A 27,535-nucleotide genomic window follows, 5' to 3' on the forward strand; every position below is an offset into this window, starting at 1 on the left:
AACAGAAGTGGTAGTTTTTTCATGACACAGAGTTGTTCTACTGTAGCTCTCAACTTGTGAGCAAGCCATCAATACAAGACATAAAACTGGCATGTACAGCACAAGTCTGAATACAGCTGTCTGAATTGATGTACTACTGGTCAGGTTTTTCTTGGGGCTCACTCTGGCTTGATCATGGGCCATATGACTTGGATGTTTTAATGCTAGTTTAGCTGTGTATTAAAGGAAGGATTAGAACTTACCTAGTGTCAACTACCTACAAGAGCAAATTTACAAAATGGTTGGTTTTTAATGATCAACTATCACATTTGTAAAAACAATTATTAAGTGATCAGGAAATTAATTTTGTTTCAGTCATTTTCGTGAGAGGCTGTTACTTGCCCTCTTCATCCAAACCAGAAAAAGCCCAAAATCTAAACTACGGCTGCAGGAAGTATTCAAGTAACTAAGCACTCTCTTTCACATTTTGATTCCTCTTACTCTCTAATGTCAATGTAATTATTTATTTATTTATTTTTAGGGCACCTACTCAACTATTCAGGGAAATTCTCCTCTCTCTGTGCTCTCTCTCTTTGTGAGAACACTTTTTAACTCTTTTTGTCTGGAAACCCACAGCACATTGCAGCAGAAAGAGAAAAACACCCCACTCTGCCAATCCTGCAGCTATGTTGAAAACTTGAAAGTCATAACGATTATAAAAAAAAACCCAACAAAAAAGCAATAGTGCCCCAGTTTCTCCAATTTTTCTTTTAAGTATTAAGACCTGCAGATATGGTCTCCATTAAGTAAAACTGACTGGTATTTTTTTCCTTTTAATTTTTCCAGCTTTCAGAGGTAAATTCTTTCTTCCTCAAAGCTAAAGAAGTGGTTTTTTCCTCTTCCTAGCAAAGCTTTTATGTGAACTAGGAAAGAATTTCTCTGTTTTGTCACTTTTGCTACATAACTTCAAAAACTACATAACACTCCAAAAAGGCATAAAAAAGTCTTACCCATTGCTTGTTTCCCCATGGCACACTGATAAGTGTTTCTTGGGGACTGGTTGTGGTGAGGATATGGAATCAGCCCAGCGCAGACACCAAGCAGCGTGAAAGGTTCAATCTCCAAATGCGTTGTATCTCTTAAAAGAAAGAGTACCAATTATAGCAGCCTTGTGAACAAACATCTTAACCAGAATTTATTTAATTTAGTAGTATCTCATAATACTTCAATTCAATTCTGTTCAGGAAATGTAAGCCAGTTGGACCTCAAAATATGGATTCACTATGGGATTTTTATTTTTTACTTTAAAAAAAAAACAAACAACAACTTTCTTTTGGCTTTAAGTGTTTCCACATGAAAAGAAATGAAAGGGGAAATAAATGAGAGTTTATGAATTTCCATCATGGAGAAAAAACCTCCAGATAACGACAACCTGAAGGAGCTCAGTAAAACAATACATCAGTTTATATAGTAAGACCCAAAATGCCTTAAGGAATGTCTTCTCATGTAATGAGAGTCCTCCACATCAAATTACCAATCTCGGAGATCTAGAAATCCACTGGGGAGGTGGAGGAAGGAAGAGCAAGACAGATTCAGGTATTGAAAAAAACCAGAAGTGTAGTTTTAGTTTCCTAAGGTCCATTATATAATATCAGTTAGAGGGAAAACATCTGTGTCCAAACCAGATCCAGTGCCATGGGTGATATGGCATAACAAAACACTATTTGAAAAGCTCTGCAAATATTTTGGAAGTGATTATGTTGTTAAAAGGCAGTACTGATGAGAAGTAAAAAGACAGGGACAAGAAGTAAAGACTGAGAGATAACAAAATTTGTTCTACCTGGCATGAGCTTCAGAGGAGAAAGTCTGTGCTCAATAAAGACAATTAAATCATAAGGTGCATTGGGATGCCAGCGGAGTGACTAATAACTAAGGATGGAGCATAGAGTAAAGCTTGGCTGGAGCAGATCTGCTTTTTAAATCAAGATAAGTAACTAGGAAATGGGGAATTTTGAAATAAAGATAATTATAACTAAACCTATCCAAAGCATATCTTTCACAATGTTTTGGAGTTATTACACAGAGCTTGGATTTAGGCATACATTGCTTCTCCCACACACCTAAACCCACTGCATTCTGAAAATCCCATCTTTAATGTTTGACTTCTCTTGGAAGTCTTTTGGAAGAGTTTTTAAAAATAGTTAAACAAATTAATTTGATTACTAAACTTCAAGACCTTGCAAAGAAAATGACTGGAAAAATCTTTATTATGACAACACTCAAAAGACGGCAAAGCATTACAAGCTCAAAAAGGCTGAGGAATTACCCACAAGTACATACAGACTGAAGACAAGGACCAGCAGGAACTTACATAAACAATGTACGTACTAATGGAAAAAATTAAATCTGAAAACTGAAAAAAAAATCTGGAAACCCTGAGGAGCAAGCCTAGTGAAATTATCTATCAGTCCCAGAAATCTTCATAAATCACAAATACGCTTGAGCAACCTAAAAATCACCTGCTGGCCAGAGAATAGCCACTATTTTTCTCCACTTGATAAAAAGCAGCTATGTTAATTGAAGCCTGTCTTAAGAAAATACGAATGGTAAAATCCCAAGTGCAGTCAAGTAATTGCAAAATGGTCTCAAGAGCCAGTAGCAAACTTAAAGCACAGGCTGCTCCCCCATTCTGTAGAACTTCATAGAACCGCTGACACTTCTCAAACAATAAACCAAGAGGCTTAAGACTTACTGATAGTGAAGTTAGCAAATTTATTCAGAAGGTACTAGTGCATGGAACTACATACACATTTTCAGATGATAGGGTATTCAACACAAGTATTTTTCCATCGAGGTCAATCCTATTTCAACCAAAGAAGATGCAACGTATGTGGCTTCTACCATCTTATGAAGTATTCCACAGTGCTAATGAGAGACCTTCAAACTTTACAGAGCAGTTTGATTTCTGCAAGTCAAAATGCCACCGCCAGAAATGGGCCCAAGAAAGGAAGGCAACCTCGTGAGTTTGAAAATCAGTTACAAATGGGTAAGGAAGAAATTGAACGCATTAAGTAGAGTCAAATCCTCCAAAGAAAAACCCCCTAATTGGATTGGAAAGGTAAAGAGAGGATACTGTAGCTAAAAGAAGCCTACATTACAAAAGCAGGAATGTTAATGGGATACTTCACAATAGTGGACTGTATCAGTTGTATTACTAGAACAAGTTGTACCAACATGGTCACACCATTTAAAATGCAAGCTGATCAGCTGGGAGTACACAAATCAACTATTCAGGATGTAGGGAATATCATTACTAAACACAAGGAGCAATGTGCTCATACGGTACAAGCTCAGATACTTATGGCACTATTAGCTACAAGCATTGAAGGTAAACTCAAAACAAGTTGATGGACAGCACAAGAACCTCCCAAACTTTTTGGCAGTTATTGTAGAATCATTTCCTTACACTAGTCCATTGGAAGTTCACGGCCTTCTCCTATTTTTGACTAAACAGTGATTTCATGTGATACGCTCCCATTAATCTTCCTAGCTGAGTCAGATGTCCTGTAACTTAAACTTTTCAGCTCTGGTGCTTTGTGGAAGTTATTTAATTTTGGCACAAATGACAGCAATTGTGTGTGCTCTGCTCATGTATACAGAAGCCAGCCAAGAGCATGCAAGAGTAATTTCTTAAAGTGATAAAGTCTTCAGAAGTCTGGGCAGGAGCAATACAATTTAATTAGCAGAGTTAATGCATTTCATCTGGCAAAGGTTAAAGATAGCTGAAGGTCTCGTACAGCTCCACTGGAATCAATCATCTATTTCTATTGGCTTCCATGAGTACTTGACCAGGACAGAATATTTAGAAAATGCGTTTTCTGCATAAATCTACTGATCAAACATTTCATGGAGATAACTTCTAACATCTTATATTCAGCCTTCAGTTGACAGGATATCGTCAGAAAAATATTAAAAAAAAAGTAAAAAGATAGGAGGACTTAAAAATTTAAAAGAATCCTTCCTTTAATGTGGGCTCTTTAATCACAGTCGCAAGACAGAGGAAAAAAAACAAAGCACCAGGTCCTTCATATATGTGGAAAACACAAAAAAATCTGAAAATCTTTCTAAATGAAAATCACATACCAGGAATGGGTTTAACATATGTGGTAAGGAACATACAGAATGATACAGACATTTTTATCAGGGACTATTATACATCCAAAAGTCAAAGGGAAGGTCTCATTCCAGTATTTCAGACATTTAGTGTAAGCTGGTTGTCTAGGATCCCTCTACAGCCATAAGAGAGAAAGATATTTTTCCAAATGACAATCATGACATGCTAAGATCATCATTTAACATGTAGAACCATTTGCCTTCTGGATTCCTATTGTATAAAATTACTTACGATGAGCAGCCCAATGATTAGAACAAAAAAGAGCCACATCCAGAGAAACAAAGGATATACCTTTAAGTATTTCATATTTTTGAGAGTTAGAAGCAGGAACAGATCTCCCAAAACCCAAAAGCTAAACCATTTTTTGTAACTATCCCATGGACAATTTAGGATGTGTGTAAACAGATTTCTTTCTTTAGCTTTCATCTGGAGTTATTTCAACCATTAGCAAGGGAGGCACTGTGTATGTGTGAAAACGGTAACATTATTAATATGCTTGCATTTCAGAGAGTCACCCTATGAAAGTTTTTCCTGTACCAGTGTTTAGTCTGAACGCATACTTACTTATTAATTGTATGTTCATATAGTGCAATGTTACAGTCATTTTCTTCATTCACATCCAAATATTCAACGAGGCCTTCGTGCAAGAAGTCTTCAAAATTCCTACAGTTAAATTAAAAAATTACACTAGAAGTACTCTTTTCTTATATTTCTGCAAAAATAAAACTACATAAAGAAGAAAACTGTATTTTAAATTAATCCCCTTGCCCATTCACTGCTTCACAGTCTGACTGACCAATGTTACTTGTTTGAACAACTAAATAAGATCCTCCTGTATGTACTCATCATCACTATAAATGTAGGCAAATATAAGGGTAATCTAGTAAGTTTTTGTGATGGTTTTGCAAAATTTAGTTAAAGCTAAATTTAAACACTTTTGTGTAAGTGTGTTTTTTTAAACACCCGAACTAAGAATTTGCAAGGAGTTTCAGAACCAATTCTGAATGTGCCTAGTTTAGGACGCTCAAGTTGATATTCCTCTGAAGTGCTTGATTTCTCAATCAGGAGAAGGACGATACTGCCTCAGGACTTCCACTTGCGGAAAGATGAGGCTGCGAGATGTATTTATTCTGTATGATCACCAAATTTCATATCAGTAACAAAATAAGACGACCAGACTTAATTTGACTTTAAACAGAAAACCTCCAATATGACTATTAATTTATATAGGAGAGTAGACTTCTTTACATAGCTAACCCCAAAATTGTGAAATACTGACTGACTGAAATATTTCCACACAGTATTTACTTAGTGAAGATTAATATGGTCTACTTGAACTGTGTACCTGTACCCCTGAGCCAGTTCTTCCATATGCTTGTTTGTAACCGCAGGTTTTTGCTTCTTGACAATTATGTAGGGTCTACAATTAAAAAAAAAAAAAAAAAAAAAAAAAAAAAAAGGATTATCATAGCAAGTACTTAGGCAGGTAACTTAATTATACTTACAGTAGGAACCCTGCCTATGCACAACCTATTTTATAAACCACTTTTAAAATTTATCCACCTTTAACTGATACAGCCACATAAATACAATCAGTAATTATTCAGACGTTGGTTTGATACACAGAGATATTTGTGTATCAACTGACATATTGTCTATGAAGTACCACAAAAGTGTACAAGAAAAATTAAGATTTCAATTTTGAGGAGGAAGCCTTTTTTCCCCTTTCTAAATCTTTAAACTAACATTTTATAAGTTTTACCTACACATTTTGTTGATGGCTTTAAAAGATTTAAGATTTCCCAATCTACAAAGCTAGGAATGGCATTAAGTTCTGTGGATATTGCAGGGACTTCATACAACACTGAGTGAACAGTTTGTGCTCAAGCATCCACATGCAAGAATGTATTTTGCTGTTACTTACATGATGTAAAGTACAGGCATTTACTATGTGTGACCTCAGATGAATCCATAAATTTCAACAGCACATGGATCTCTGAAGGCTTCCTTACAGCAAGAAAACACTGACACAAAGGATGGCATGCAAGAATGAAACGTCAAGGGCTGTTGCTATTTGGACAAGCTGCTCTTATAAAGAGCAGCAAATAGCTGCAAGATACTTGTGGAGTCCACTCTGAGGTCTAAATAACTGTTTGAAGACTAATGAGCACTTTTAAATGGTTAATAGGGGTATCTGAACAATTGCAGGTGGGGGGTGCCACAAAGCAAACTTGGTAAACTCCTGGAAATCCACGTGACTTCACTTATCTTTATTTTACAAATTGGAAGTTTTGCTGCATCTCCAAACCTGCAGAACGGCCGATATTAGCCCTGACTGGAAAAGTGATTTCTCTGCCACTGAATGTTCTCCTACTCTGAATCTCTTGACCAGGTATGATTAACTAATGGTTTGTACATGTACTATTTTGGAGCCTCTATCATGCCTCAAACTGCATTCAACATGCTCTGAGATTCAACTAATGAATAAGGTGGAATGCCAACTGTAGTTGTGACTGCTGCTTCTTTAAAGTACGCACAAAATAAGCACACAGCTATTCAATCCTAAAATATGCATATATTTATTAACTCATTATGCCTTGTTCTTCAGGCTAATTACTTGGGCCTGGAGATGTTTTACTTGTAAATAACCTAGCACAATGCTGTCATAATCTGACTGGAGTCTCTAGTCTCTACTATAAATCATCCTGATTTTCTGTCTCAAAATATTGTTATGTTCCACTCTTTCTCATTTTAGCCACGCAATTCCTTTTTGCTTTCCTCTGTGACATGACTGTTATTCAGGCGCTCTTTCTGTCTAATAAAGAGCATAAGCACCTCAAGGTGGAGACCTTCTTTATAGGTTTATTGAATTCCCTACCTACTTAAGGGTAAGTAATGAAATAAACCAAAATTGTGAGACATACTTCTTGGTATTACAGCAAACAGGTATACATGCCTGAGGAAGTTTTGCACCAGAAGTAAAGGCCCTTGAAGACAAAGAGTAGCTTCTCATTCTAAAATGTGGTATCACACCCATAGGGTATCAGGCGAGTGGCTGCTTGTTTCTCACTTCACAGGAAGTAAAACACCCCTCCAAGGACATTGGACATTAGTAGAGTTGCCAATCAGGTTGATTTTAATCCCCCTTCCTTTTTTTTTTTTTTTAAAGAAGATAGAAGAAACATTTTGGTTTTACTTTTGTTTACAGATAAAACGATTTATTTGGGCATTTTTTTAAGTTGCTTGACTATACAGTATGTTTCTCATATCTGTCTGTTTTGAATGAGGGCTATTTAAGAAGAAAAGGGATGCTCAAGTCCTACTGAATTTGCTTAGATCTGTACTCATGAAAGCCTTAGCCCACTATATTTACAGTGCACAAAACAGTGTTTATAGTAAGTTCACTAGTGAGATAATTCTCACGAGATGTTTACCTGCACAATCTCCCTCCATCGGAAGAAATGTAGACACATCTGTCAGAAAGGTTTGTAGAGATGGAAACAAATTCATTGATATAACCTGCTCGACGCATTATCCGAAACGTGTTGACTAATTTCTGATGATCACGTATGACACCAAGAATGTTACCTTTTCAGAAAGAGAATAAATTCATGGTGCAGTCTTTGCATATCCAAAACTCTATTTAGAAATTCTGATCATGTCTAGCATGCATAGAAGTACTTCCTACTTCTTGCAAATAATAAGAGTTGTCATAAAATTTCCCTTTTCTGACCTGAATAAGAAATGGCTCTTTTTTTCCTCTCAGTAAACATAAAAAAAGTGTCAGAATTTCACAGGTCATCTATCTGTTTGCCTCCCAATAACTTCAGAAACGAAATGGTGTGCTTCATCCAGCTTTCTTCAAATATGTTTCTGCTCAGGTGCCCATTCACCGATTAGCGTACAAGCAAACAACACTTCCAAAGCCTGCAATTTCACCCGTGCTGAAATGGATCCAAGGTTTCCAAGACCAGACCAAGGAACTGTCCTGCTGCCTTGTCAGAAATTTTAGAAAGACCTGATATTTTTGATACATGTCATCACCCACAACAGCACCAGAATTCCTCCTTCAGGAACTCAGCTCAACAAGCTATTGCTATCTCAGCAGGGCACTTTAGCACATACTTAAGTATTCTGATGCATGATGAACAAACAAGAGAGTAAAATGCCTTTAAAAGAGTCACCTGACCAAAGTCATCTTAATAAATAAAAATAAGTATGGTGTCATTTTAAACAAAACTTTAAAGGAGGACACAAAGCATGATAGTTTAGGGAGTTTATAAGACAATACAAAGGTCCTTATAGCTTAAAGGATTTGTACTTAACAGATTTTCTGCCCTCTTAGGTCTCAAGTTTAAATCAGAATCAAGTCAGCCACTCACAAGCCTGAAATTTTTATGGATTAAACCCACAAACTAGTAGACTGAACAGTAATTGTTTTGACTCACTTAGTACTAGATCATCTACTTTGGGAACATAACTATCTTGTTCTATACCACAGATTGAGCTTGTGAAGGAAGAGTCCAATATTTCTGCTCTGCAATCCCGTTTGGACCATAAAATGAGACAGAAAAGAGTGCACGTGGTTTCACTGAACCTTATCTTTAACATACTGCTACAGAAAAGCAGAGCAAAGGAATGCAGTTTGGTCAAGTGTTGCTTTTATGTTACTGGGAAAAGGCAGGATTGAAGAACAACTGCTGTTTAATTCAAAGGTAAATGGAGAACTTATTCATGGTGACAGACGTTAAGTACTAGTCCCTGGAAGTGGATACTGTTGACAAAGGCTATTTTTAAATCACAGTTGTAGTTTTTAAAATGTCAGTATTTTGAAATCTGGTATCATAGTACCTGTTGATTTAGAAACATTAAAAGATCAGTTGTAAAAGGAACATAAGCATGCAGATGCAAACCACATATGCCAAATCATTCCTTTAACAAAGAGGCCTGTTTTCCAAGGTCTAATTTTTTCTAATCATTCACAAAGCAAGTTGCCCTTTAAAGGGTAGTTTTAAAGATAATAGCATTGCTAAACTTTGCAAACAATTGATGTTTCCTTTCTGTTTTTAAAGGCACTTGCATGAATATATATTAAAATACATAAAGATTACAGTAAAATTAAATACTTTCTGTGAATGAAGCTCTGAATTTGTAAATTTAGTTACTACAAATTTAGCAGCATTATTCTCTTTTAAAAGTACTTTATGAATGGCACCTCATTTGGTGAATGCCTGAAAAAACAAACAAATCTGTAATAGAATGTACATATTTTTGTGCCTATTTATGCAAGTGTGCTTAAAAACAGTACTGAAATTTGAAAAAGCTTCTATTTCCCAGCTACACATATCTGCATTCAGAGTTCTGAGGCCACAACTTCAGGCAACTAAGTGGCATCATCTGGCCTGTCTACTCTACCTAACCCTATCAAAATATTTACAGATGAAATTATCTACACTGGAAAACAGCATCTGCGGTTGACGGTGCTCCAAAAATTGTTGGAGGGTTTCCGAAGCCTAACTCTCCATCAGCAACAAATCAGGGTCAGACTGCTGGAAAGTTACATACCATTAAGGAAAACAAGGAACACATTTGGATATGAAAGTTCTTCACCACAGAGTAAGTTGACATCTTCAACTCCAAGATTACTGGCTAATTTAATAATCGGGCCATCTTCCATATCCGTAGTAATGTGAGTCATGAGGGCAAGGTTTTTAACCAAACCACAAGCCTAAAATAAAAAAATACATCTTTTATCCATTTTATTCCAAAGTATTAATATTATACATATCTTTTTCTTCCAAAACCGTACTTATGAACAATAAAGTGAAAGAAATGAAACAAATTAACTACACTGAAAATTAGGAGGGAAGAAAGGAAGAATTTTCTATATCACACTGAAATGTAATGTTTTAGCATTTACAAACTAATAAAAAAATATAGGCGATGAAGTTGTAGTTCTTAAGTTATCCAACCATGTATAACCCTATATTTCTCTCTTCAAAGCAACAGCTACTTAGAAGCATAATGGAAATGCAAAATCAGTCTATTTATCCATTTGCCAGATATCCTGTATGTTCTAACACAAACTTTAATATTTTAAAATGAAAAATATCCAAGTATCTTATACAGTGCAATTTTATTTCAGCTGCTTAATGAGACTAGCTCATATTGACTACATATTTATGCCAGAAAGTTCAGAATCGCCCCAGTACTTTCTATTCAGGGAAAAAAAAGAAAAAAAGTAAAACAAAACAAAAAAAAGACTGTCAGCATCAATCGTTTGGTTGAAATAGCTGGATGATGTCTTTAAAGTAAAACATACAAAGGTGTTTTTCTTCCTCAAGCTAAAGGCTAAAGCTGTTTCTGTAATAATAATATATGTTTCTAGAAAAATTGCAGGTTGACGCTGCAACTTCAAAACAGAACATTTATTAAAGAACAAAGGGGTAAGAGTTTAGGACTCCTCTCTTTCTGCTCTGATCAAAAGACAGCAAGTAGCTGTGCTGCAAAAATGGGAAGCCTCATGTCATTCTCATACAGCCAAATGATTTCTGAACAGTTTCCAGCCAGTCCATTCGAGTAGGAGAAAAAAGGCAATATAGTAAGTAGGACCAGCATGTAAATAGATGGGATGTGAGAAGACACACAAGTTGTGTTATCAGGCCAAGGATAATTTATCTCTCCAGAAACCTCCTCATCAGAATTCTTCCTCTGATGGAGGATCACCTGCTTCAAAATAAACAGTCTCTCCATTCCTCAGGACAAGAAATACTGAAAGCAAAACAGAAGTTCCGCACCTCTCCTTCAGGAGTGTCAGATGGGCAGAGCATCCCCCACTGAGATGGTTGTAGTGACCGAGGACCACTCACTTTCCTTGTCTTTTCAAACTGAGAGGAAATTCTAGTCATCATTCCCAGAGCAGATATATAAGACAAGCGGGACAATACTTGCGTCACGCCTTGGCGGTCCATTTTGAATCTCTTCAGAGACCAATTTCCCTGTAGAATAAAATGAACGTTTCAAAAAAGTTATTGCAGTTTATCCCTGTCTCAACATTACATGTCTTTTTTCAGTATCTAGACAGAATGATATCTGAGGAGCTTTGCACAGCAAATGTTGCCCATTTATATAAAACAACTTTCTAATTACCTATCTGCGTATAAACTACTAGTTATAACATACTTGTACTAAGTATTAAAAAAAGTTGAAACAAAAGAACTGCTCTTTCAGATGAGAGGATACTTTTGCTATTATATATTCAATCACACAAAGACTCTTCATCATCTGTCCCTCACAGGTAAATTAATACTCAAATTTAGCTAAATTAAATTATTTTTTGTTCTCCCTTTATAGATTTTTTTTTTTTGAGTATTTAAAAAAAGGTATTTTGAGTGAAATACACTTTTACAATAGATCCCACAAACTTTCAGTTCTGCCTTTTTCGTGATTTGTTATTTTTGTAGGAAACACAGGCATTTATGCTGGAGAAGTCTGACTTCAAAGCCGCCTGTACTTTCTTGAAGCCTTTTGTTTTTAGAATCCAGAGGAAAAAGACTCACTGATATGTCTTCTCACCGAAGAAGAGTGTGTGTGGGTTAAGTCTATCCAACTTCTCTGGTAGGATTACACCAAATATGAAATGCAAGATCCATGCATGTGTCAGAGGTTTCATGTTTCAGGACTGTCACAGGCAGTATCACTTGTGGTTTTAATTAGAAGAACAGGAGTTCAGAGAGTGTTCTAGGACACAATTATGTTTCCATGCCAAGCAGATTTAATAATCTCTACTGTAAGATCTTGAAATTTGGTGCTACAATTTTTGACTTAATGACATCTACTCCATATGTAGTTCCCAGCACCTGAGTCAGCGGATACAGCAAGTTTCTGTCCCAATTACTACTATTTACCCCAGCCACCATGTTACTGGTCAGTCCAAAGGCAGTGAAGATCTCAAAGGTAACGCTTTCCCAATTATTGCCTTCTGCTAATTCCTGTAGCCGTTTTGATAAACTCAGCTCATCAATGCTAACAAATAATTTGAAGCTCGCTTGCTGTACTACACTGAAATCCTTTTAGAGGGTGATTTGCTTGACTTCTTTATTTATACATTAACAGCACAATCCCATTTTGTGATGAACAGCAAGAAACCACCACCCATCCAAATGATTTTCCTATTTGCTTCCACTGGAAAGACTATCAAATAGTCTGCAGAACTTCCCTTTTTTCCTTGTTACAGAAAGTGGGAAGACATAATGCCCAATGGTAAGTCAGTCAAAAGAAACCTGTCCACTTGCTCAACCTTCTCAGGAAGGGTTCACTCACTGACGATTTCATTCTTTAAGGACTGGGAATTATCAGAATATAAGTGGAAGAGTACAATAAAGGAGTAGTTTTTCCTCACTCTAGAAATGATTGCATCTGTAGTCTAAATTAGCACGTGGTTTCTTCTTCACTGCCCAGAGGACTGTGAAATCTCAAAGACTGGAAAAAAGGGGAGGTAAAAACACTGCCTGATAAATAGTATGAAAAATTCTTTGTGCTTTGGAAGTGACAGACTGACTCCTTCAAAAGTTGTCCAAAAAACCCAAAATGGGGCCACAGCTGTTGTGAGACCATCCCCAGTGGAGAACTTCCTACTGAAAACTCCTATGAACTGAAAGTTGCTCCCTCAGCAGCATCGGATGATTCTGCAGATGCTGAAATGTCTATTAGGCCTGTGGCATTACTGCCTGACCTACCCTCTCTTCTGGTATTTTCCAGGGTAAAAAGACGACCTATAGCAAATATCACTGAACACCACTGTACAGTTGATGCAGTAGTGCTACGAGTTCTTCTGCATGCTTCTGGTGTAATTATGAATCTGCTGAGTTATTTCATGCTCTTTGAGACTATCATTGAAGCATTCTGGTGAGATTGGAGATTGCCGTTTCCAAGAATGATTTTTATGGTATTTGCTTAATCTCTTGAATAGTATGCACTGGGCATTGTTCCTGAGAAATTATTTTCAATGCTTAAGAGCAGATGGTGTTTAACTGCTTATGTGGCAGTAAAAAAAAGTCCAAAGATAGCGGAAGAAGGAAGACTTTACAATATGTACTGAATAGTTGGCAGATTTATCTCTGTCAGTCCAAATGGAAAAACTGGCACTGGCTAGAAGAAAGCACTTGCATTTAGAGAAACAAATCTGTCAATTGTTTTGGTTACGTGCACTGTAGAGATTTAACTACATTTGGGGCACTCAAAAAATTAAATAGTGATAAGCTTTAACACTGGGATTTGTAAGTAGCAGACTGTTGGTGGTTTTAGATGCCAATTGTGGAGTTAATTTTGTTTACAAGAACTGAAGAAAAACCTCAGTTTCATGCTAGGCAGAAAAGCCCTCTCAAGAGTTCCAAAGATTAAAAATTAAGTTGCACAATTTTTACCAGCTACTAAAATACTTGGACTAATCTAATTTCTTAAAAATTCATAGACTTCAAAGTCATTTACAAGCTAGTAGCTAGATTTCAGGAACCACCTCACAAATTGCTCTTGCAGATGTCTGAGGTAAGAGACAAAGTTAGTAATTGTATTTTTGTTTTTGTCCACTGGCACGAATGAAAATATCCTTTCTAGCAGAAGGTAGACACAGGCTAAAATCTAACCAAGACAAATATTTAAAGGTTTAATTATGGGTGGGTTTTTTTCAATAATACGGCATGTAGCAGTTTTCCCTGTTAAATGGTTCAGTATCATTAGCAGAGAAGTACTAACTTCCATGCTGCAAATTTGCTCATACTAGCAATTTCATATGAATAAAAAGGCACCGCCCTTAAAGAGCTCAAAATTCAGCCTTTTTTTTTTTTTCCTACCCACCCTCCTCCCCCCCCCCACAGTTGTCTTTTGTTCATGATGTTTTCCTGCTGTTTTTCAACCACCTTTTGGACATATGATGTAACCTGACACTAGCTAAATCCAGATAATAAAAAATACCATGAACCACATAGTCAAGTAGAACCTAGAAGACAGCAAGTTGGATAAATACAAACATGATCGCTATTTTAAGTTTACTTGTTTCTACCATTCCTTCACAAACACTAAAACATCACTTTGAAATAAATGGTGAAATAAAAAGTGGTTTGATGATTAACGATTCTTCGGTGAATTCCAAAAGCCCTGCCCATGACAGAGTTTTGCAATTTTAATCTATAAAGAATGTTAAATAGATTTGCTTTTATGACCAAAGATAGTAGAGTCATCAGAACAAAATTTACACATTTCTGTCATTCACTATGGTGGAAAAACTTTACATACTAGGATGAAAACAAAAATACTTACTGTGGAGATGGCATTGACCATGCCATTGGTTATTTGGTCTTGACGCATATGCTTCACTACATCAAACTGAGCTGCACGTTGCTTGGGGATTACCTGGTCAGCAATCTTTTTCAGTTCAGAGTTAAATTTTTTGAACAAATCTTCAAATAGAAGAGAAAGAAGCTGGAAATAAAAAACAACTGGATTAAGGGAAAAATTGTACTTCTCCGGGTCTGGGAAATGGGGGAGGCAGGGGGAACACATGTTTAATATTTCTACCTTTATACTTCTTGTCAGTTACAAAATACCCTCTCCGTTTCTCAAATGATATTTTTCTCACAAGTTTTTTGCCTTCTTAAATTAAAGTGCAATATTAGAGAAACTATCTCATAATAGAAAGCAAATTAAGTAGAAGAATGGTCTAAGCTTATGCATTTATCCCTTTTTGGTTTGCTTTAATCCTTCCTTCACAATATCTTAGCATACCCATCCATCTCTACGCTATCCATTTACTAACTGTTTTCCCTAATCCACTACATTATAATCCAGCTGATCTACTTCCTTTCTAAAGTCACAAACTCTTTTAAAGATTTAATACCCTAAATGTACAACCCTGAATTACACACAAGATTTGGAGGCAAGATCAGCTTCTATTCCAATACTGGATGGAATAACTGCAGTAAAGCAGTAAGTGAAAGAGTCACTTTGAGATATTCTATTATTAAAAGTGAAAAAGGCTGTTTAAAATGCCCCTTCCCAGGAGCTACTTAAAATGGACAAGACAGACACCCAAGTGACTGTAAGGGGAAGCAACTCAGCAGCGCAGAGTTTGGAAGCAGTGCACAGTTTGCAAGACCAGACTGAAGCACAAAAGATGCACAGTTACCATTGCTTCTGGACAAGCAGAACTAAAAAGAGACTTTTTTCAGCGGCCCAGAAGCAACCTTTGCTTTTGACAGCTGGCAAGACATACCTCAGGTAACATAGGCAGCTTCCTCACTCAGATACACTTTTAGCCTGCTACTTTCTGCCAATCACAATCTATGCGAAACCAATTACACCCACAGAGTCCACCTGGTTCAACACCGGCCATCCTTTTCTAGAAGTGCTACTATCTGGAAAGTGCAATGCACTTCCACATCTCTCCCTTAAAAAAAAAAAAGTCTACAGTTTAAGCAAAGAAGCTACGTAACACAGCTGAATTGAAAAAAAAAAAAAAAACCCAGCGATACAACCCTTCAAAAGTGCTGCAGTTTAAGCCACTTATTTCCTCTATATGTATACTAATTACTTCTAGTTCTTAAAATAGCCATAAAAGGAAAAGGCTACCAAAGTTTGTGATCTGACTTTTTTTGCTCTCCAATCTGCTTTGCTTCTGCAGTTTGCTCAACCTCTCCTTGCAGACACTAATAGCTTCCCAAAACTCTTAAATCTGCATTACACGATACATTTTAAGTGTTCACAATGATCAGCTTTGCAAGCAAGCAGTGTAAATTCTAAAGCCTGGCAGTCCTGTCCTGGGACTCTATTTTACAGCAGTTCCAAGTGTCAGAAGAACTAAAAATGCAGCAGCTACCAATGCCAGAAATGGTAGTTCCCAGTGTACAAAGCATTGTAGGGCTGGACAAGCTAGGTATTCAGCCACCACAAGCTAAGACATTCTGGAGTCAGTTGTACAATTTAATTTCTGTATGTGCAGAATTAAACTGAATTTTAACTGTCTCCATCAGACATAGTCCCAACTTTTCCTCACCTTCTGGAAACAAGAAAGCAAACCACTCATTCCTCTATCACTGGGATGGGCCACTAGCTTTCATTTGCTTTCCTCTACCTACATGCCCCAGCTGGGCTGACCAAAGCATTTGGCAAATGAGATTGTAAAGCAGCTAACTAAATTATAAGCTACCCTTTCCACTAGCATCACAAACGCATTTAAGAATAAAAAAAAAAAAGAATTAAAAAAAAAATAACACCTGGAAACTCAAGATAGACATCTGATTTGCAATAAAACTAGCCTTCATGGAGAGCAAGACTGGATTATCTTTGACAGTCTACTCTACAAGAAATAAGGAACACAGTGTTCAGTCACTAAATTGTACAACCGGCAACAACACACACTGTATGCTAACCCTTGACAAAAATGGAATCCTATTTCCACTTAGGACAGAGAGTTTTTGCTGAAAACTGGTTAAGTGGTTTTTTTAGACCTGGCCTTGGCATGAGAGGAAGGTGCTGTAGACCCTCTTTCCCTTCCTGATACTTGTAGTACCATTAACATTTACAAGGTGATACCCTCTCACCACTGTCAAAAGAAATCCAGTCACCTGCAACTCACCTGCAATGTCACAAATCATTTAAATCAGATTTCCATCAGAAATAAAAGCATCTTTTATGAAGCATCATATTAGGAAGGAGAATCCACTGGAGTCTCCAAAAACTAGATTATGAGAGAAGTATTTCAAAAGTAGGGAAAAAGTAAAAGGAAGGAATGTGCACAGTTTTAAGATGTCTGACAGTCTCGTCAAATAAGAACTAGACTCTTCTGAAATCAATCATGGTATACATTTGATCTCAACAGATTTGAGCAGGACTTAGACATTTAACAAAACATTTAACGGAACACTTAAAATCACTCAGAAAATGTTTTCACATTTGATTTCTTGATCATAAAACTGCAAAAATCTCCTAATTCTGCATGCCATAGGGATTATAAAGCCACGCCATCCTTCTTCTCTGAACAATAAAGTAAGTTACACCCCAAGTACAACAACTTGCTACTATCTGCCAGTCTGAAAAGCATCATACTTTGCTAATTTCACTCACAGACTCTCGGTCTGTAAGAGCTCTGACTATCTGGCAAAGCAGAATCTCACAATAACCATATTATTTAGGTCAAGAGCAAGAGATTAAAGAAAAAGGATGGAATGCCAGTGATAATATTCAATGGATTTCATAGTTAGTCCAGGGCCTTTCAGCCCGCTTCAGACAGGAGCACTAAAGAGCAAATTATATTAAAAAAACCAAACAAAACTGACAGCTCATCAATTGATTTTCATTGAAAATCCTAAGAAAAATTAATAAAGCAGTTAAGCTGCTGAAATACAGTTTCACCAATTAGCTTAATGTCAGAGAATTCTAATTAGGCGCCTTGAGATTGCTATTTAGCGTTTAAGCCTTTAGAGTGCCAAATTCTCCCTTTCACACAAACTGGTTGCAAAATTAAAGACATTAGGCAGCCTTAATTATATTATCAGAACAGCTGGGATTAGGCAATCTCTGAAGTCAAGGCGGTATTCTTTTGTCACAGGGTAGAAATCCCTTGCTTTCCAGGGTGCCGGATTTTGGTGCTGTTCCATATCTCACCCATACAAAGCAAGCTGCATTAGAAACAAAAAAAAAAAAAAATGAGGACAAAGAACAGAGTAATGCTTAGCAAATAATGAACACATTAAGGAAAGAGAAAAGGTAGGTGAAAAGATTAAGCCTGAAATCGGTAGGTTTTGCTAACACCTCAGCTGGCACCTGGCCTACCGAGCCTCTAGTGGCAGAAAGACTAAGAGAAAGCTCTGTAAACCAGCTTGGCTAGTGGATACAACTCTGTTATCTAAAGCTAAAGCACATTTCGTACTCTCTTGTCCCATGGGGTGTGAAATTAGCAGCTATTGTTTTCACACATTTTTATAAACACAATGCCTTTTATGTCTTTACATTGTTTAGACCACTATGTTTTTTTCCTCACATGGGAATCTTTTTTTTTTTCTTTATTCAAATTTTAAATCAATACGTTTTTTATTCCAGGAACACGCTGGCAGTAAAAGAACATCACCAGCCATTTTATCCACACAAACTTTAGCTAAACACAAACATTTAGAAACTGGCAAAAAATCTCTACACTTTTTAGTCTGTAATCCAATCAAATTAATGTTACACCAATAATGTGGCAGAGACGAATTCAAGTGTTCAGCTTGAAATGAGCTTTTAAAATATCACAAGGGAGCCAGAACTACTCTTAATCAAGTGTTACAACCCCCCCCGCATCGTTCTCCTTGATGTAGAAAAAATACGCATTGGCTTTGTTATGATGATCCTCTACATTTAAAACCTCTTCCCAGTTAATTTAAAACGACTTTGCTTGTTAACATCTGTGTGAGCAGAGGCCTTTTTCTTACAGCTTGTAGAAAACTTTTTACCTGCTCTACTTTCTGCCTCTAAAAATATTAGGAAAAACCAAACTACTCCTTCAATCCAGTTAAATAAGAACAATACAATGACAAAGCAACAACTAATTTTACTGCTTACAGTCATACTGAACCACAGCAACAACATTACAGCAGAAACCAAATAAATCCATTACAGCTTAAAATATTTGCCCCATTAGAATTTTGCTCTAATGTCCTCTTACTACTCCTTACACTTTAGAAATATGTTCTGCTTCAGCACAAGAGTAAAAGTTTGATGACGAGTCAACATATTAATTTGAAGAAAGGATTTTTTTTGCCTAACAGGTTAAGAGGGTTTTTTTCCTTGTATTTGTGCTTACAGTGTGTTCAAGAGTGTCATCTTAGTTTCTTCAGAAAACTGGGAAGCAAAGCACATGTCTTTACTCTGAAATGATTGCATGCTCTGTGTGTGTGTTCACACGTGTGCATGGAGGACAGGGCAGGGTGGGAAGGAGAATAGGAGTATGAGACAATATGCAAGCACACATCTTAAAAATTACAGTAAGATGAAAATTCCCACTGGACATGAACAAAAAGGAATGGATATTGTTACTTGCACTGCAACAGAAATCCCAATGCAAATGATGTGGGGAGCAGAGATGCATAGTTTCTCCAACCTGGTGCATTATGTGTATTTGTCTGAATTTCTGAAGCATGATCAATAACCAGATCTGACTGCCAAAACTCCAACTTAAGTTAATACAGAGCACAGCAAAGAAGTCCAATCCTAATCTAAATTGGTTCATCAAATAACCACACATGGCAAGGAAAAATCCATGCCATGGTAACTAAGCAGTTCCTTCACCTGAAAGGCAAATTCCCACTGCATTTGGAGAACGTAGTTTGGCCAACAGCTGTGAACTGCCACCCTCTGCAAAAGAACGGTGCCAGTCAGACACCTCAAACCATTCATAGAATCACAGAATCATAGAATCACCGAGGTTGGAAAAGACCTCTAAGATCATCGAGTCCAACCATCGACCCAACACCCCCATGCCCACTAAACCATGTCCCTAAGCGCCTCATCTACTTGTCTTTTAAATACCTCCAGGGATGGGGACTCCACCACTTCCCTGGGCAGCCTGTTCCAATGTTTAACCACTCTTTCAGTAAAGAAATTTTTCCTCACATCCAATCTAAACCTCCCCTGGCGCAACTTGAGGCCATTTCCTCTCGTCCTATCGCTAGTTACGTGGGAGAAGAGACCAACACCCACCTCGCTACAACCTCCTTTCAGGTAGTTGTAGAGAGCGATGAGGTCTCCCCTCAGCCTCCTTTTCTCCAGGCTAAACAACCCCAGTTGTTTCCCTCCTTCACAGTCCTTTGTTACTGCTTCTACCTCCAGTGCCAAAATTCTGCAAGCAGAAAAGTCCACGCAATCCACCTTCATTAGTTGCTCAAGTTAACTTTAAACAACTTCGTTAATTCATGCTACTCTAGAGGCTAGAAAGGCAGTTGACAACAAATAAGCAATCTTATGGGCTTCTCCAAATTACAGGAGGCTTGAGTGGCTGTTCTGTGAGCTGCCAGCCTGGACCTGACATGCAGGCACCTACTTGGTCCCAGTTTATTCCCTTACCCAGTTGCTTAGAGGGGGACACTGGAAGATGGATCTTACTGCTGCCTTCGTGGCACTAACAGTGTTATAACGGAACTAGAACTGATGCTGTATTTACACTGCTCTGTCCTTTTATCTGTTATAAAGAGGCAATACAGAAGCGAGGATATAATATATTAGTCTCAATCAGGGAAGCATATCTATGAGTCAACACAGAAAAGCCAACAAAAATAAAATGAGAGGAAAAACACTTCAATCGAGAAGACAGGGATGCTCCTTATTCTGCATCTTTTAAAAGCAGATAGTAACAAAACCCCAAAAGAGCACTTCGCTCTGAAGTAAAAACTCACCTGCCCTGCCAACTCCAAACGTTTATTTCCATAGTAGTCTCTGTCATCTACTTTATTTTCTCCTTGAGCCAAAATTACTCTGCGTACCATCACTGCTGTGTATATGCACTTGGCACGAAAATTGAATTCCTTCACCTGTAAAAAAAAAAAAAAAAAAAAAAACCCAAACATACTGATGTTTCAGGATCAGTTCCTTAGTTCTTATTCAGACAAACACATCCATTTAAATCAATGGGTAATCTGGGCTGACTGAGGAGTTACAAAAGGGATTTGAGCACTTTACCTGCTTAAAAAATGCTTAAAAGTAATATACATTAGTGACATTGAAGCAGTAAATGAAAACAAATCAGAATAAAGGTATAGGTCATGGGAATAAGGTCCTGAACTAACAGCTGATACTGCCTGGCTATGCAGAAAAAATGTATAGTATGATAAGTAGTTCAATGGTACAGCATTTCATAAACTTAAAGATTACTTTTGACTCAATCCAAATCTTCACCCTTTATTTTGAGGATGGTTTACTTTACCTCAGCTACAAAGCAACCAAAGACATTTTTCCCTGCCAACAAAGCTCGCATCATAAATAACCACACAAATTTACTCCAGTTTAAAAAAAAAAATTACATACAAGAACGTGGGTCAGAATAGTTGATGCTAGCAGCTCTCGTGCTTCTTCCATCTTTGTTTTCTTTGGGCCTCCCCACATCCTTTGCCTTCGTACTTTGTTTCCAATGTACTTCAACGCCTATCAAGGGGGGGAATTAACTTGAGTTAATATCAGAATTGTAACCTATACAAATATACACACACACGGAGATCTGTATATATTCCTCAGTCAGTGCAATCCCACTAGCCACAAATGATACAAACTCCAAGCAAAGTGCAAAATACCAAACACATAAGTAATGCTAATAAAAAAAAATTCTTGAAAATTGATACAATTGATTATAATTAAATATACAACATGTTGTTTATCATATGTTGATAACATTTGGAATGGGAAGTGGTGAAAGAGCATGATTACTACAGTATCAAAAGAAAGGGGATTGCAGAGATATAGGAAAAAGGATTATATAAATTCCAAAGATAATCTAGTTTATTTAATTTGACTTTTCACCTCCCATTCTTTTGTGTACTTGCTAAGTTTCATTCAGATATTAAACTGTGAGGTGGCACTCACTGTTTAATAGGCACAAACGCTACTGTGTGGCATCCACATCTGTCTCCGAGAGTACCTTGCAACGATTAATGGATTTTTACTCTCTTACCAGTTGTCCAAGAAATGAAATCAATCTGCAGAATTCAGGGTCAGATGAGTCAAACAAACTATCCAGGTCCACACAGGAAGTTCCTGCCTGGAAATGAAGCTATGCCCCCTATGCCAAAGAATTACCCTCTCCACGAAATGACATACTATCCTTTCCATCTGTTACCTTCTTTCCCCAAATAGCTCACTTTCTTTTCATTTCATTTGACATTTCTCACACAGAGTAACTTCTGTATTTGTGTTTTTCTACTTTCCTGGAAGCTTCACATTTCTCTAAGTTCCTCAAGCATCACCATTTTACTCTTCTGACTGAATCAGGAAGGCCTTCATGCTACCTCTAACCCTGAAAAGCCCCAAAAGATGTAAACCAGAAAGACGTTCACTTTGCAACACTCAACATCACACATGGAAAGGTTCGATAAAGTTTACAATGAAATAGCAGAAATAAGACTAATCTTCAAAAGCTTCTTGCAGCAGATTGATATGTACGCGATTGAAATGTGGCCAGCAAAATGGCCTGTGTTTTGGCTAATTAAAAAAGTACACGAGCTGAAGAGAACTCTGGCAAGTCTTTAGCAGGATGGAGGGTGGCTATTACTGTGGGCTTTATACAAGAGATTAGAATTGGAGGAGAACACCTACTCACAATGAAATGGTTTTGTCCACATCAATGGGGCTTCTGCAAAATGGGGCATGCAATTCCTTTTTAAAAAATGGGAATGGTCCTCAATAAAAACCCCTAATCTTATGGACATCACTACTTGTCACATACATTAAAACACAATCCTGGGCTTCTGAAAACAAAGCATTTCTTGACTTTGGGGTTTTTTCAGTTAGGCAATGAGAGCAAAGCCTCACTTTTGACAAGTCCTGCCCCTTTAAAAACCCTCAGCTTAAAATAACCCCCAAATCCAAACCTCAAAACACAAAGTGTATGTCGATTGCTGACGCAGCAAAGTGGTCAATATCCACCTTCTTTATGTTTTTATGGCCTCTGGCCATGTGAAAAGACACACCTGCATCTGTGTAAAAATCTGAGCTTTTTGGCATTCTTCCAGACTAGGAGCAAATGCAGCCATCACATGTTCCTCTGTGCCAATCATTTGTACAATCTCTTGGTCACTCTCAACACCCATGGCCTAGGAAGAGAAGAAAAGACAGAAATAGCACGGGCTTTATGTTAACTCACTGACATTTGCTTATGCTAATTTGGTATTGTTTGTCTGCATTACTACTAAGCAAAAGCTAGTTCTTCTCTAAGAAACTGTGCCATCTGGCACTGGCAGCACATAGTCTAGCTATGGAAGAACGTTAAATGGAAATCTTGATAAGCAGCAGGAACACACACACACTTTTTGAAGAGCTTTTTTTTCTTCACTGACAGGAGTTAAATTCTATGTTTTTTCTTAAGAAAAAAATAAATACCAGGTAATAACAACCCTACATGTGTAACAATGAAAACCAAGTCGGAATCTACAATAAATAAAGGAAGGTGAAATTTCTTAAAAGATTACACATGGTCTCTTACCACAAGCAATTTTGCAAACTCAGTTGACTGTGATGCAGCACGTCCTATTTGAGAAACGTTTACAATTTACCTCCTTTGCAGCTCTCTGCATTTAGACGATGACTTCACTACACAATTCCACTTGAAAGCCATTCTATTATTTCACTGATCCTTGGACACCTTGTTAGACTTTATACTGCAGAAAAAGCTTAATAAACTAAGAAAGCGCTTAACAGGTTTAGAAAAATCTCTCTATCTGTAAGTGTTTCAAGGTGGCAGCCAGCAGTGAAGGCCTTTGTGGATTCCAGATGGTGCTAAAGCTCCCCCCTTCACACATTTGCCTGGAGCTCTGCCATGTCAAGAAATGGAATAATCTCACGAAACCTCTTCTGGCTGAGCTATAACATGTTTCTCAGAACTATGTGAAGAAGTTACGTTTGCATTCATATTATTCTTCAAACTGCCTGCCACAAAGACTGCTGTAAATAATGGTCTATGTAGACCCTAGTATTCTGGTTCTCATTAAAAACTGGCAGTGTCCCAAAAAGTCACATTTTCCTCAAAAATGCACAAATACCTTTCCTTCTTATTGCCTTCATTGGGTGTCACTTTGCTTAACACCTAGCTAACACTATCCCCTTGCAAAACTGTTGCTCTAATTGTGAAGTATCCAGCTTTGTTTCTTTTTTCTTTCATTTCTTCTTTCTTTTTCAACAAAGAAGTGGTTGGTTGAAGTTCCTTTAACTTAAAACTCTGTCTCTTCACCCTGTGGTTTATTAGAAATTAAAAGCAGTGCAAAAGTAGCACATACGCATAACAGTGTGAGAACATTCCTGTTTTAGTGCAAAGCACAGATCACAATTCCACCATCTCGGACAGTCCTGAGTGCCAAATCAAGACACAGTTACTTCACCAGATAAGAGTGTTTCATCATAGTTTGCTCCCACTAAGTAGTCACCCCTCTGTTCTCAAGGCTCTTTTCAGAACCAGAATTTGCCCATGTGATATTACTGTAGTTCAGATCCCTGTTTTTAAAATATTATTACGCTTCCTCACCCTTTTAAATAAGGTCAAACAGTAGTTAAAAACCTCAGCAGAGAAGTTAACAAGATCCCTCATGACCTGAGAGCCAGACTCATAAGAAAGTCTACCAAAGCATGAAAGCTTCACAATAGTAATTTTCCATGTGTCTAGGACTTAATATTTGACCAGCAAACCATTTTAGGAACCACAACTGGATTCATACAATTATTGCACTTAGCCTACAGAAGAACAAAATTTTATTAAGGGAATCTTTCTGCCATTCTAGGCACATATACCAAGAATACATTTATCTAAAGCACATCAAATGCAAGCTGATAAGATATCACCCTATTTCTGTCCACCAGGTTAATTTTAGGATGGCAACCAGATTGTAAGAGTCATGTAAAAAGTGAACAAACCAAGTGGGGGAAAAAAAAAGTCAACCTGCAGTTTTACTATGCTCTTTCATCCATTAAAAACCAGAAAGCCACAGTAAATTAAAGAGGGTTGATGATTTCTTCTAACTTGATGAATTCTCTGATCAAAAATCTGACAACAACAAGATGAGAATAGGACATATCATTATGCCCATGTAGATTTTCTAGTTGAAGTTTGTAGCAGCAAACTCACTTGAGAATTCTGAATTTGTGTGTGGGGAAGGCTGGGATCTGCCACCAAACAATGTATGTTGTATTGTTAGATAAGTGCAAATTGGGGTAAATTAATTTATGAGTAATGACTAAAAACTTGGGCAAATGACTGAAAAAGATGTGCTGATACAATAGCCTAAAAGTAAACCCATTTATTCTCCTCTGTACTCAACAATCTCTGCACACACAAATCCACCTACGTGCAACACTAACAGGGCAAGCAACAGGCCCATGCTGGTATCAGATAGATTTGCAATCTTAACACTTTCTTTTTTAGTAAATTTGGCCCTGATGTTGCACTTCTACAAAAAAAACCCCAAAAAAGTACTCCAGAATTAGCCTGTAACATCACTAGGATAGTAACAAAATATTCCTGGGTTGTTACTTGTGTTACAGAAACACTGAGGAGATGCAAAGTAGGAATGGGTCCAATGCTTAAGTGCTCATGATCCCAGGACAAAGCTGAGGGAACGGGAATTAACATAAAAGCAAAGCAGGAGACAAAATGTCTTGTTTATTTTTGATTGGAAGGCAATGTCACAAAGGGATAATTTTATGCGGGGGTGGAGGGAAAGGAGACATTGCAAAGGGATAACTTAACAGTAGCAGTGAAAGGATGAGGAAGGAGACGGTAGCAGGCTGTTGAAGAGCATGGTTGGAAGGCTAGTAGTCAATGGACATAAGACAGACAAGTCAAAGCAAACATTCAGAATATTCAGATCATCCTGAGTTCAAGTGGGAGAAAGTGGTCCAACTGGGGTCAACCGCTTCCTAGGACTGGGGAGGTTCCTGCTGCCCAAAACGCACACACACATGTACATATGAGAGAGTGCGCATGAGAGAGTGCGAGCCCAGCTCTTCCTCCCCCAGCTCGTGTCTTAATGATGATGTCTATGCGTTTCCATGGCACTTCCCTAGAATGTAGTTCTGCAGTCCATCAGGCTAAATTACAGAATGGAGACAGGCAGATGACTGGATTAAAAAGATGTCAGGGAAGTTCAAGGTTGACATCACAGACAGAATTGGTCTGGAGCTTTCATAATTCAAAAGATACGAGCTATGAAACTGCAGCCATGGGAACCCATAATTCTGCAGATCCAGTAAGACCACCATTCAGCTGTTCCTCTAGAGTTGCATCTTAACAGCTCTAAGACTAACACAGGTTTGTAAAACTGAAACTCGACCTGCTGTTCAAATCTTTTGCCACAGGTCCTAGAGCAGCTCCTTATAGCTCCCACATGAACTAAAGATACTTCACCTAGCGATTCAGGTCGTAACATTCAACTTTTAAGTCCCCCTAGGTTACTTATAATTCTCTTCCTTGCCCAACCAGTTTTGGTGCAGCATGCAACCTTAATTTACTTCAGCTCCCAGAACTCACTCAAGTCTACTGAATCAAGATCACAAACCCAAAAGAAAAATAGCCCTTACCTTAAAACAGTTCTAACTCCCTGCAATGTAGGGAGCTCCCTGCAATGTAGGGAGCTCCCTGCAAAAGCAGCAGCACTACCTCACCTGTAACCCTGAAGTTTTTCATGATAGAAACACCCTTAAGTACTACACAAATATTCCACACCTCCTCTAATGCTCATTGCTACCTAAAACTGTCCGAGCCTCCCAGGCAAAGTGTGCATAGCTCATAGCCTGACATATTCAAAAAACCCACTACGCATCATTCACACAACCCTGTGATCTGTGCCCAACTGACACACAGCTAAAACAAAGGTCTCCTGGGGTTGCAAGTCAATTCAGGACACCCTAAATACCATTCTGGTTGCACGTGTGTATTAACTAATGAAGCAGTGTTACACAGTAAGCAGGAAGGAAATTAGTTGTGCCTGTTTCCCATTACAAGGCAGTTAACAGCCCTTTAAAAACCTCAACAAATACATACTTTGGGGGCAAAATTGTCCAATTTATATCACTACTTCAAACCAAAAACTGCATCTACATACATAGGGGCTGCACAAATGCTTCTGTCACTTTCAAGAAGAAAGGTTAGGGGAAAAGTATTTAAGCTAGCACAGCAACAAAGCACTAATTTCCCCACATCTGAAAAGCAGACACTTCAAGTCTGTCCTAGAATAGTGCCAGGACCATGTCTTTTGTAGCCTATCAAATTTCAGTTAGCTGCGGTCAATGTGCTAAACTTCACAAAACCACAACTTACATGTGTTCGGCACAAATAGCTGTTAAATCTCTGAGTATGCCAATCACAAAGATCCTTACAGGTCTGGATGGCAGAAAAGCAAAGCAGCAGACCAAGGTCATTCAGGCTTGCAGTTTAGAAGAGACTATGGATAAAGATGAACTGCAAGGCAGATGCCCCCTTTAGGGTGACCCTGCACAGTCCAGTCCCCCCACCTGTCCAGATCAAGGGACCTTTAGATCCACACTATTTCCACCCCTCCCCACAGCCCATATGCCTGGATTTTCTTCCTCACCATGAAAGAAAAGAAAGGATGGGGAACACTGTATGTTCAGGTCTTGCCCTAGTATGCAGCTAAGATG

At 37.8% G+C, this 27,535-nt stretch overlaps 1 protein-coding gene across 2 annotated transcripts in view; it reads right to left on the reverse strand.

Annotated features, from left to right (window-relative positions):
• Positions 1-27,535, reverse strand: part of POLR3B (RNA polymerase III subunit B) — an 84,742-nt gene that overhangs the window by 39,110 nt on the left and 18,097 nt on the right. For both annotated transcript variants that reach the window (XR_012995449.1, XM_076339158.1), the window contains exons 10-19: positions 22,861-22,983; positions 21,206-21,322; positions 20,578-20,712; positions 14,471-14,632; positions 10,951-11,151; positions 9,719-9,881; positions 7,588-7,741; positions 5,499-5,573; positions 4,718-4,816; positions 990-1,117 (exon numbers count right to left, since the gene is read on the reverse strand). Coding sequence is in view for 1 of the 2 variants with exons in the window: in XM_076339158.1 (XP_076195273.1) it covers positions 990-1,117; positions 4,718-4,816; positions 5,499-5,573; positions 7,588-7,741; positions 9,719-9,881; positions 10,951-11,151; positions 14,471-14,632; positions 20,578-20,712; positions 21,206-21,322; positions 22,861-22,983 (1,357 nt within the window). In the remaining variant the exon portion in view is untranslated. The remainder of the gene's footprint in view (positions 1-989; positions 1,118-4,717; positions 4,817-5,498; positions 5,574-7,587; positions 7,742-9,718; positions 9,882-10,950; positions 11,152-14,470; positions 14,633-20,577; positions 20,713-21,205; positions 21,323-22,860; positions 22,984-27,535) is intronic.

This window comes from Aptenodytes patagonicus, chromosome 1, assembly GCF_965638725.1.
Source record: "Aptenodytes patagonicus chromosome 1, bAptPat1.pri.cur, whole genome shotgun sequence".
NCBI lineage: Eukaryota > Metazoa > Chordata > Aves > Sphenisciformes > Spheniscidae > Aptenodytes > Aptenodytes patagonicus.